Consider the following 13,092-nt stretch of genomic DNA (forward strand, 5'->3'; position numbering starts at 1 on the left):
TGGAACAACAGATCAGTCATCTTGGGCTTGTTAAGGGGTAATTGCACAACACCAACTTTTTAAAATGAGGAAGTGGCAAGATCGATGAGAAGAGTACATTTGAATCCGTTTAGATGTATTTTTAGCAAGGATTTGTCAAGGTCATAGGCTAGTTGAAATATTAAAAACTGATGGCATTCAGGGTAAACATATGACTGCTTAGGTGAGTCAAAAGTGGCAGATGGAATTCAATACAGACGAGTGCACGGGAATGGGAACAAGGAAACATGATAAACTGTGGGATAAAGTGATAGACAGATCTCATGTTCATGTTCACAGATCTGAAGGTGGCAGGGCAGTTTGAAGAGACTTTAGATGGAAAACAAAATGCTTGCATTTATTAGACATAGCAAATATAATACAAGGGAGGTCATGGAAGAACCGTAGAAAGGATACTATGCATTGCTCAGGTTTCCAAAATACACGGAAAGATGCGTAGCATAAGAGGATGTAGGTGACTTGAGATACTAGGTTGGAGAAGTACAGTTACAAGGGAGAGGGCCCTTGCTGAGGAAGCTCTTTAGATCAAACAAGAATGAGGCTTAATTGAATAGATACTATTGTGCTAACCTAGAATCATAATAGTTATTCATGTACAGGAAGTATTTGGTCCATTATGTCAGGGCAGTCTTAATTACTTTAGGTTAAACCCACTTCAGTTTTTGATCTATTGTACTACAGAGTTACAGCTCTCAGTGTTCATGCAGATACATTTATTATGCAATCAGAGTCTCCGGCTTCGTTATTTTCAGGGAACAAATTCCAGATCTCCTACTCATTTTAACAGAGTGGAATAATTTTCTCAACTCTTCTCCAAACCTACCATGCAAATCAGCGTGCCCTATTCACCTCAAATTATAGAACAAGTTAAAACATTAGACTGACTGACAACTGGCACATTAAAGTTGCACCTGTACCTCATTTCATTGCTCCAAATTGCTTCTGGAGTATCAAATTCACCTAGAAAAATCTCTGAAAATTTTTCTGGTTCATAGTTTTCCAAATAACAGACCATTGCTTCAGGAAGGATGTGTCCCAAAACACTTCGTTGTACTAAATCTTGTCCTTTTGCCTACAGAAAATACAAATAAAAAGTTGTAATGTTACATTTGCTTTTTCCACCATTACTCTTATATTCCAGTGCTTAAAATCTGGTTCATACTTTGAATTTTAAATGCTACATGCCAAATTTATCCACTTTTTAAAAATTAAAAACATTATCTTTTTCAATTTCGCAAGACATTCAACTAATAAAAGAAATGCAACAGCTCAATATTTCTGACTGCACTAATGAAACAAATATTGGCTTGGGCTATTTCAAATGCTGTTAGTTCAGCACCAAACTCAAAACTGATGAAGCTACAGCCCAGCCACCTAGAATAATACTTGTACCAATGCTTTGATTTTTAGTAAGTGGCATCATTTATAGTAGATTTACAAAATAAATTAGAGAATAGTTCCATGAGAGGCCATTAAATTTAACACCTCAAGTGAATAATTTTAAATTCCCTGAGGCTGGACAAATCAAGCTCCTTTCACTGAAAGGGATTTTGCTTTGCCACAATATCAGCAAAACAGTTTAAAAGGGGGAATTTCAGTTTGCCAATATTTCACTGCATTAATCATTTGTTCAGGCAGTTAATAGTCTCAAAAAAAAGGGTAACTTTGTAGAGTGTATAGAAAAATGTGATTATAACATTAGCAGAATCCAATATCAAGATCAAGTGTGGAACACTAAAAGCAATTAATTTCATTGCTTTAATGATGGATGGATGCAATTTTACTGTTAGAAAGATCATTCTCCAGATACAAAAAAGCGTACAGAGATCTAGGTAAGCTACGATTTATGTACTACATTTCTATGTGACAACAGCCACTGAAGAGAAAAAAAATGCTTATTCAAAAAACTTATTATTCAAAAAAAACATTCTGAAAACATGGCAGGACTGCACAACAGATGCAGGAGGGAACATCCAGGGTTTTATGGGTAAATTACATGGAATTCAGCCAGAGTACAGAGACAGATTTGATCCCTAACCAGTGGAACTGCAGCAGGTCTTTAAATGATAAAACCCTGATTTAATGCATGCCTATATTGCTGGTACTGCATTAATCTTCAAATGTTAATTACCTATGATATTTAATACTCAGCAGTTTGCACAGATTTTGCTCAGGAGATACATGTTAATTTAATTAGTTTAATTTACCTTACTGTTGAACTTGGAGCCAAAGAAATGTAATTGGTACAATTTTGGTCAATACTAGTATTGGTGAGATTGAAATTGTAGTGGTTCACAGTAAAGTGGTATACTGAGACAAAGACAGGAAAATGATGGAAGTACAGCAACCAAAGTAACTTCCTTCATGAAAATTACTGATATCTCAAAAAGAAAGCAAGGGCATATTTATCAAATTCCAGTCAGTGAATGGAAGCAAAGAGTGTTTAAAACAAAAAACAAACGTTACTGTCAAAAAAATTATTCTGGTTAATCAGAACTTTAAATTTTGAGCCAGCTTGCATTTGGATTGATACCAACCTCTTCTGATCTGAATGCCTGCTTCAAGTGAGTATACTTCAAAAACCTAGAGGAAATGAATGTACAGAATTTTTGAGAATATGCACATTGTGACTGAAACCCAAGAATGACCAATCTTCCTCCATCCCACTCAAAAGAACTTTTATGCTATTACCTTGCAATAGGAAGTACATTGGAACCCGTGTACATCATTATAAAGAAAAAAACACCAGTGAGGTAGAGGCGAGGTAACTGTGGGTTGTCCTGCATCACATAGTGCAACAAGATGGCAACTTTCTCAACCAGAATGGGGTCAAAAGTCACCAAAAGCTAAAATGAAAATAAGGGTACAATGAGTACACAACATTGTCAAACTGCACATAATTTAAACATTAAACTTGTCATTACTCACTTCATTTAAAAATCTTTATTAATTATTAAAGATCAACAAAAAATACATTAAGGTAATCAAGCCAACATGTTAATATGTACAATGAAGAATTAGATTACCAAATAACTGATTAACAAAGCTAAACAATATATCAATAATAATAAGAAAAAAATGAAGTGTTAAGAATTTTATTTTGAAAGAAAGAAAGGAGGGGAAAAAAAATCCTACTAACTCCAAAAAAAAAACCGGGAAAAAACCCATTGGGAGAATAACCCCAGAGTTATACACCATACAAGCTTCCATTAAAGAAAAACATCAATCCGACAAGTCAAATCCATTTAAACAAAAATCAGAAGGAAACCATCTTAATTAACTCAAATCAGATGATAGTAGTGCGCAAATGAACCCCACCTTTTCTCAAAATCAAATCGAGGATCAAAAGTTTGATTTTCTCCAAACTAAGACATAACATCATCTGAGAGAACCATTGTATCAAAGTGGGAGCAGAGGCATCTTTCCATTTCAATAAAATAGCCCTTCTGGCCAATAATATAACAAATGCAATTACATGTTGGTCTGATTTACCGAACGAAACTGTCAATTTATTAAGTTGTAAATTAATTTTTAAAACTTTAGAAATTGTAGAGAAAGTAGATTTCCAAAACTGTTTCAATACAGAACAACGACCAAAACATATGTGTCAATATAGCTGTCTCGGTTTTACATCTATCACACTGACTATCAACATTAGGAAACATTTTAGACAGTCTCCCCTTTGTCAGTCATTACTCATTTCATCAGATAACTATGCAAAATTTCAAGTGATGGATTTAAATAAAATACACTGTACCTGAACAATGTGAGAAAGGCAAGTATTGTCTGTTAGCAATCGCTTGATTTTTGGTAGGGGTCTTATAATAGCATTATCTTGATCCCTAAAATGTAAAAATAAGCTTTAATAACAATCCCAGTCAAAAGCACGGGCAAACTTCTATAGAAGTGTGGTGGAAAGTATGTTGACTGCCTGGTATGGGAATGCCAATCTCGTTTGAGTGGAAAATCGTACAAAAAGTAGTGGATTCCACCCAGTACGTCACAGGTAAAACCCTTCCAACCATTGAGCACATTTTCATGAAATGTTGCCATGAAAAAAGAGCATCCATCAAAGATCCTCACCACCCAGGCCATGCTCTGTTCTTGTTGCTGTCACCAGCCAAAATATACAAGAGCCTCAGGACTTGCACCACCAAGTTTAAGAACAGTTACAACCCCTCAACCATCAGGCTCTTGAACAAAACAGGATAACTATACTAATTAATGAACTCTTTATCTTGTTATATCTGCACAGTTCCTGATTTATGGTTTACTATTCTATAGATTTGCTAAGTATGCCCGCAGAAAAAGGAATCTCAGGGTTGCACGTGGTGACACGCATGTACTCTGATAATAAATTTTACTTTAAATGTTGTACTTTGAACAATTTATGTAGGACATGCATTGGTCCTACAGCTGCTATCTTAAAACATGAACTTCAAAAACATTTACAGATACTAAGTGTCTTGACCATTCCCAAGTTTCATCTACTTTTGACCACAAAATAGTAGGCCAGCAGACCTAAAACCTGCCCCACCATTCAATACAGTGCCTTGTAAAAGTATTCAGCCCCAACCTTTGTTCACATAATTGAGTATTACATTAATGATTAATTTAATTGAGAATTTTTATTTGTGAATCACAAGCGTCTTTCCCCCCACCCCCACAATAGAACCCAAAATACAGGGAAAATTGTAAAGCATGAAAAACTAAAAATGCAAAAGCTGAAATGTCAGCAGTTCAAAAGTATTCATTCCCCCTTTCCTCAGTACTTAGTTGAACCACCTCAAACAGCTATTACAGCCAGTGGTTTTTTTGGATGTTTCTATTAGCTTTGCACAAGGTGATGATGCAAGATTTGCCCATTTCTCCTAACAAAATTGCTCAAGCTGTGCCAGATTAGTTGAGGAATGGTGGAGGGCAACAATGAGGTCTTGCCAGAGATATCTGATCAGGTTAAAGTCCCGGCTACACAAGGAGATAAATTTTCTTCATTTGAAGCCACTCCATGGTTATTCTGGCAGTGTACTTCAAGTCATTGTTCTGCTGAAAGACAAACTTCTGCCCCACTTTAAGCTTTCTAACAAGGCTAGCAGTTTTCATCCAGGATCTTTCCATATTTAGCAGCATTCATCTTCCCATCAATCCTGACCAGGTTTACAGCTCCTACTGCTGAAGAGCATTCCCATAGAATGATGCTATCTCCACCATTCTTTACAGTAGGGATGGTATTACCTGGCTGATGTTCAGTATTAAAGTTCCACCTTAGTCTCATCTGACCACAAGACCTTCTTCCAGATCTTTACAGAATCTAAGTGATTCTTTGCAAAGTCTTTATGGGCAAGGATATGTTTTTTAAAGCCAGGATTTCCGCCTTGCCACTCTTCCATAAATACTCTTTTTGGACCTTAGGAGATTGTGGAGTCATGAATTTCTCCAGTTTCAGCCACTGCTTCTGCAGCTCAAGCAGCATGACTGTTGGTGTCACAGCAACCCTCTAATAAGTGGCACTCTTATCTGGCAACTAAGTGTGGGTGTGGTCCACTTTTCACGATGGACTGCACTTTGCTCTGAGGTATACTCAGTGGCTTTCAGATGGTTGTATACCCTTTCCAGATTTGTGGTTCTCTATTATCATTTCCCTAACTTGTCTTGAATTCTCTTTTCTCTTCATTTTGGTTTGGTCTATTGAAAAATCTACTATACTGTATTATAGAGAGGGGGTAACATTATTATGAATTTATTGAAAACAGGTGATCCTCCAATTTTCTACACCAACAAATTTGGTGACTTGGTAAGGTAATATGCAGTATTGCACCTGAGGAAAGTTAGCGTAGTGATTTCAAAGGGGATGAATACTTTTTCAGTCTCACAACTTTGGTTTTTAATTTTTAGTAAACTGTTAACAGATTTTGGAATTTTTCTTTTGATTTGACATGACACACAATGTTTTGTGGCTCGAAAAGTCCTACTTCAAAATACTTATAAATTCAAAAAATGTGACAATGAAATATGGAATTAGTTGAGGGGGCTGAGTACTCTGTATGATCGTGGCTGATATATGATTACTTCAGCTCCTCTTCTGTGCCAGATCCCCATAGCCCTCAACTCCACATTTATAACAATCTTAAATATGTTCTGTTAGTTTTTTTTGTGTGTGTGGGGGGGAAGAGTTTTTTTTTGGGGTTGATGTTTCTGTTCCATTTTGTGTGGGGGAGGATTGACAATCGGGATACTCTTTTTTTTGTATGGGGGGTGGGTTTGATGTTTCTCTCTGAATGACGCTCATATTCTTTGTTTCATGGCTATCTGGAGAAATACAAATTTCAGAGTTGTACTGTATATAGATATATGTTTTGATAATAAATGGACATCATAACCTTTGACCCTCCAGCACACTCAAAGGCAGAGAATTTCAGTGATTCAGTGCCCTAAAGAAATTTCTATGCACCCCAGTTTTAAATGACTGGCTTTTATGTCCCCTTGTTCACAACATGCGCAAGTGAAAACATAATTGTCCACCCAGTTAAGCACCTCAAGGATCTTATGTTTGAATATGATCACCCCTTGTGAACGAAGGAATACAGACCCAAACTTTCTAACCCAAGAATTAGTCTAGTGAACATCTTTGAACTGCCTCTGTTACCATATCTTTGTTTTAAGTAAGGGAACCAATATTGCACATAATATTCCAGTTGATCTCACCCAACACTATGTAGGATAGTAACTAAAGCTCCTTATTTTAAAACTTCAAATCTTTTGATATAAATGTGTAAGGGGTTTCTTTTTTTTAATGTCACTGCATAGTCTAATTAAAATGGCTTCTTTGTTATGTTATAATTGAAAGGGCTTCTTTCTTTTGTTAAAGGCTGAGAAAGTCATTCCCGCTAGCAGTTTGTTTTGGATTATCTATTGATATGAGGACGAATGAACCAATTGAGATAGTTGTTAGGCTTTTGGTGTGTCTGAAGATATTGTATGCGCAAGGTTTTGGGGCAGAAGGCAGGAGGGAGAGACAGAGGATGGACCAGGTGCTGTGAGTCCGCTAAGGGGGTTTAACCCTGAGCGGGGTGTTCGGTGAGGAGAGGAGACGGAGATGGAGCCGGAGACGGACTCGTGTGGAGCGTCTGGTCGACCACCATTGTTGGTCCCAGGCGGCCGGTCGAGGTGGTCCGAGGGGTCACAGGGTGAAGAAGGGCCCTGAGCTCCAACTGTTTGTGCACGAAGAGATTGAACTTTGATAAATGTGGCACCTCTTATTTTCCTTTTATATTTTATTCTTTATTAATTATATAGTTCCAGTAATATCTACAAAACTGTAAATCATTTAATCGTATCTGGTGTATTGCCTGTTATTTGGGCGGGGTGGAGTACATCACACAGCATCCACACAAACTAATTACCCAGTCTGGCGGGGCCGAGGGCTGTTTCCCTAGACGACAGTGAGCCGAGCGACCCTGAGGCTGGCCAGGGGGACTACAAATGCTAAAGCGCAGTTTGCCTTCTTAACTGCGTTGGACCTGCTTATCTTGAGATTCAAGCACTAGAACATAGGTCATCATAAAACCACCTGATGCATTTATGGTCATTTAAGTTATCTTGATAATGATTCACATTAGAATAGAAATTCAAACGGCAAAAATAACCATGATACCTGCTGGGGAAATAGTCGCACATGGTAATGAGCATGTTCAAAATAAGCGTAGCAAGATCAGTTTCATTCAGCACAGGTTGTCCATTAGCTAAGAGACACCATTTCAGCTGTGGAATATGCTGCAATGCCCGCCAACCATCCATTCCCTGTGCCCAGCAACGAGTCTTTGGTGACAGTACACCATTTTTCCAAAACTCTTTCATCTGGAGTAAAAATGATAATGTTAATTACTGACAGCACACAAAAAAAAAGATGGAAAAGGCAAATTTTCAATAAACTAAACACAGCTACACAAGGAGAGCATTGCTTGGTAGTCACTAATACAAAGGTGGATTCAAATGGTGAATTTCTTATGCTTGTGCAGCATTTGATACTGGCCATTTGGATCATCATGCTACCTAGGACTCAACCAGATTAATAATCAGACAGATGGCTTCAGAAGATGGTTAACTGAACATCAAGTCACATTATATTAAGCAACACACATAAAAGTTGCTGGTAAACGCAGCAGGCCAGGCAGCATCTCTAGGAAGAGGTACAGTCGACATCCTGACGAAGGGTCTTGGGCCGAAACGTTGACTGCACCTCTTCCTAGAGATGCTGCCTGGCCTGCTGCATTCACCAGCAACTTTTGTGTGTTGCTTGAAATTCCAGCATCTGCAGATTTCCTCATGTTCACATTATATTAGTTGTTTTAGAACAAAGGCAATTTCCTGACTTTCAAGGGAAAAAACCTCAACTATACTATCAATGGTAAAACAGTACTTTATACTTTATTGTCACCAAACAATTGATACTAGAACGTACTATCATCATAGCGATATTTGATTCTGCACTTCCCACTCCCTGGATTACAAATCGATAGTAAATACTAAAAATTTAAATTATAAATCATAAATAGAAAATATAAAAATGGATTTAGATTTGAAAATGTAATTTATATTGCATAACTTCCTTTATTATAAAAAAAAACAGATACTGCAGATTCTGTAAATCTTGAGCAACACACACAATGCCGGAGAAATTCAGCATGTCTGGCAGTATCTATGATGGGGAACAGTTGACATTTCAGATTAAGACCAGCCATCAGGATCCCTTTGCTTTTAGAGAACCCAGACAGGTTTCTCAGCAGGATCAAGTTTACTATAGCTAATGAGCCGATTTACAACAGATGAGGTTAAGTGGAAACCCACTTATTCTCCAAACAAACACCAGTTTAACAACACAAAGATTGCTGGTGGAACGCAGCAGGCCAGGCAGCATCTATAGGAAGAGGTACAGTCGACGTTTTGGGCTGAGACCCTTCGTCAGGACTAACTGAAAGAAGAGATAGTAAGAGATTTGAAAGTGGGAGGGGGAGATCCGAAATGATAGGAGGAGGAGGAGGGAGAGGGAAGGAGCTAAGAGCTGGAAAGTTGATTGGCAAAAGGGATGTGAGAGGATCATGGGACAAGAGGCCTAAGGAGAAAGAAAGTGGAAGGGGATGAAGCCCAGAGGATGGGCAAGGGGTATAGTGAGAGGGACAGAGGGAGAAAAAGGAGAGAGAGAGAGAAAGAATTACAATAATAAATAATGGATGGGGTATGAAGGGGAGGTGGGGCATTAACGGAAGTTAGAGAAGTCAATGTTCATGCCATCAGGTTGGAGGCTACCCAGACGGAATACAAGGTGTTGTTCCTCCAACCTGCGTGTGGCTTCATCTTTACAGTAGAGGAGGCCGTGGATAGACATATCAGAATGGGAATGGGATATGGAATTAAAACGTGTGGCCACTGGGAGATCCTGCTTTCTCTGGCGGACAGAGCGTAGGTGTTCAGCAAAACAGTCTCCCAGCCTGCGTCGGGTCTCGCCAATCGGGAGGCTGCATCAGGAGCACTGGACGCAGTGTATCACCCCAGCTAACTCACAGGTGAAGTGTCGCCTCACCTGGAAGGACTGCCTGGGGCCCTGAATGGTGGTGAGGGAGGAAGTGTAGGGGCATATGTAGCACTTGTTCCGCTTACAAGAATAAGTGCAGGGAGGGAGATCGGTGGGAAGGGATGGGGGGGGACACAAATGGACAAGGGAGTTGCGTAGGGAACGATCCCTGCGGAAAGCGGGGGGGGGCAGAGGGAAAGATGTGCTTAGTGGTGGGATCCCATTGGAGGTGACGGAAGTTACGGAGAATTATATGTTGGACCCGGAGGCTGGTGGGGTGGTAGGTGAGGACAAGGGGAACCCTATTCCTAGTGGGGTGGCGGGAGGATGGGGTGAGAGCATATATGTGTGAAATGGGAGAGATGCGTTTGAGAGCAGAGTTGATGGTGGAGAAAGGGAAGCCCCTTTCTTTAAAAAAGAAGGACATCTCCTTGGAATGAAAAGCCTCATTCTGAGAGCAGATGTGGCGGAGACAGAGGAATTGTTAGGAGGGGATGGAATTTTTGCAAGAGACAGGGTGAGAAGAAAAATAGTCCAAGTAGCTGTGAGAGTCCGTAGGCTTATAGTAGACATCAGTGGATAAGCTGTCTCCATAGATAGAGACAGAAAGATCAAGAAAGGGGAGGGAGGTGTTGGAAATGGACCAGGTAAATGAGGGCAGGGTGAGAGTTGAAGGCAAAGTTGATAAAGTCAACGAGCTCAGCATGCAAGTAGTTTAATATTTAGTTCAGACTTTTTTGCTTCAGAATTCCCAAAAAGTGAACACAGATTCAGAAAAACCTTCCTTACTACCTTGACATTTTGCACTACTGTACTTTGATGAAGACTCTTCCATAATCTGTGACACAAGTTGTTCTTGGTTTACAGAATTGCTGTTGTAAAGTTTCTGCAGGGCATAACAACAAATTTCATTCCAATAAAACATACCTCTTCAAAACTGTAAGGACCAAGTCTCTCCTTGTCTGCATTACCAAAGTACCATTCTTTTTCACTATTCCTCTTCATGTCTGGTGCTGCTTCAATAACATTGCTCTGAAATTAAACATGACCATCATGATTTATCAAATATCAAACCACACTTAACATGAACTGCAAGCAAAATATTTATACTCACCTGCAATGGAACAGTAGCTCTGCTTGTATGGAGATGCGCCAGAGTAAGCAACTCCACAAGGATTCTCACTCCAGTAGAATCCATGATATCCTTAACATTTTTCTGTAACAAATGGCAGTTCCTGGCGTTCACTTTAATGATTGAGGCATTTATTCATATTAATTGTATTTTAAAGGTATTGACAATAATAATCATGTATTGCTTTTCAGTTAACCAAGTAACAGTTTGTAAATTTGGACTTCTCACCTTGTTAAGAATCAGTTTGTTTAGAAAAAGAATTAATCTGTCTCTTTCCAGTTTGTCTGTACACTGCAAAAACAAGATTAATGTCAGCTGTGAAACACTTAATTATTCATCTGCATGAAATCCAAACTGAAGTATGTATTAATTATTTCAAATATAGCATTGGCTATAGCTCGAAATGTTCTCTTCTACTAAAATTACATATTTTGTACATGATTGTGAAGATGAAAGTCAACACTGACAATGTGACGGGTAGCATTCTCACCTCAAGAGTCAAAAATTCATTTCTGGAGAAAAACTCAATTCCAGGCTAACACTGTAATGTTCAAAGTTACTGTCTTTCAAATGAGTACCTGAATCCGCAATTAATTTGCCTTCTTGCATGAACTTAAAAGATCCCATAGCAAGAGCAGAATCATCTCTTGGAGTCCTGACCAATTTCTCTCAAATGATATTACAAAGACAAACCATCTCGTCATTATCACATGGCACTATATGTAGATAAATAACTGCTGCATACATTGCCTATGCATTAAATCCTGCGTATTACGCCATAAATTGTACATGTTGACAAGTTAATTAAGGATTTTTAAAGCAAATTTTAGAAAATTAAATTCAGATTGACACCTTACATTGTGATTACAGATTCCATTAGTGTCAATTATTAAATTAAGATCACCAACAAAAGACAGTAGTTGTTCATAAATGATAAATGACAAGCAGCAATTCAGTGGCAAAATCTTGCCATTTCATGACTTCTATCCAATTAATTCCGGATAGAAAAAATTGGGAATAACTAAATAAGTTTATGATATAGCCCTTTGTGGATTTTCACAAATGTTAAGTAATTTTGCATTAGAAGTACTTATGATAAATCAGTCGTCAGCTCAAACATTCAGATTACCTTTAGTTACTTCACAAATGTAAAGATTATCCATGGTCTCAAATGGTGCATCCAATGGACGGGAAAGGGCCTCCCTTCTACTTATGTCCAATTTTACAAATGAGGTTTAAAAGATTGCTATAAAATAAAACCCATGAGATTTTTCCCCCGCTCACTGCCTTTGCACAGACCTGATCAATGACACCAAGACAAAAACAAATTGCTCACAAAATGAATACTGCCAGATGCTCGCCTTCAAGACATGCACAACACAACTTTATAACATATTTGAAACTGCTTTCAAACATGCCCAGATACTTAAACATCTATTGAATGAGACCTTGATAACTGGCTGCTGAATATCTATAATCAATATTTAGGGAGGGAGAGAGGATACGTCGATTCAAACCATGAGAGGCCCGCGTCGGGAATTTTCATGCCTTACAAGGTGCAGATTGGAAGTCTGTGTGGGCCGCCACTCCTCGCACAGACACTAGAGAAATGTGTGTTTAAGTGCCTTGCTCAAGGACACAAACATGCTGCCACAGCGGAGGCTCGAACTAGCAACCTTCAGATCAGTAGATGAACATAGAATAGTACAAGCCCTTCGGCCCACAATGTTGTGCTGACGCTCAAACCCTGTCTCCCACATAACCCCCCACCTTAAATTCCTCCATATACCTGTCTAGTAATCTCTTAAACTTCACTAGTATATCTGCCTCCACCACTGACTCAGGCAGTGCATTCCACGCACCAACCACTCTCTGAGTAAAAAACCTTCCTCTAATATTCCCTTTGAACTTCCCACCCCTTACCTTAAAGCCATGTCCTCTTGTATTGAGCATTGGTGCCCTGGGGAAAAGGCGCTGGTTATCCACTCTATCTATTCCTCTTATTATCTTGTACACCTCTATCATGTCTCCTCTCATCCTCCTCCTTTCCAAAGAGTAAAGCCCTAGCTCCCTTAATCTCTGATCATAATGCATACTCTCTAAACCAGGCAGCATCCTGGTAAATCTCCTCTGTACCCTTTCCAGTGCTTCCACATCCTTCCTATAGTGAGGAGACCAGAACTGGACACAGTATTCCAAGTGTGGCCTAACCAGAGTTTTATAGAGCTGCATCATTACATCGCGACTCTTAAACTCTATCCCTCGACTTATGAAAGCTAACACCCCGTAAGTTTTCTGAACTACCCTATCCACCTGTGAGGCAACTGTGAGGGATCTGTGGACATGTACC

At 38.9% G+C, this 13,092-nt stretch overlaps 1 protein-coding gene across 6 annotated transcripts in view; it reads right to left on the reverse strand.

Moving 5' to 3' along the window:
* Positions 1-13,092, reverse strand: part of LOC134358075 (dnaJ homolog subfamily C member 13) — a 173,909-nt gene that overhangs the window by 62,555 nt on the left and 98,262 nt on the right. For all 6 annotated transcript variants that reach the window (XM_063069998.1, XM_063070000.1, XM_063069999.1 and 3 more), the window contains 8 exons: positions 10,971-11,033; positions 10,725-10,826; positions 10,538-10,642; positions 7,694-7,896; positions 3,797-3,881; positions 2,731-2,885; positions 2,577-2,622; positions 957-1,111 (listed from right to left, as the gene is read on the reverse strand). In XM_063069998.1, the coding sequence (XP_062926068.1) occupies positions 957-1,111; positions 2,577-2,622; positions 2,731-2,885; positions 3,797-3,881; positions 7,694-7,896; positions 10,538-10,642; positions 10,725-10,826; positions 10,971-11,033 (914 nt within the window). The remainder of the gene's footprint in view (positions 1-956; positions 1,112-2,576; positions 2,623-2,730; positions 2,886-3,796; positions 3,882-7,693; positions 7,897-10,537; positions 10,643-10,724; positions 10,827-10,970; positions 11,034-13,092) is intronic.

This window comes from Mobula hypostoma, chromosome 17 (genome assembly GCF_963921235.1).
Source record: "Mobula hypostoma chromosome 17, sMobHyp1.1, whole genome shotgun sequence".
NCBI classification, from domain to species: Eukaryota; Metazoa; Chordata; class Chondrichthyes; order Myliobatiformes; family Myliobatidae; genus Mobula; species Mobula hypostoma.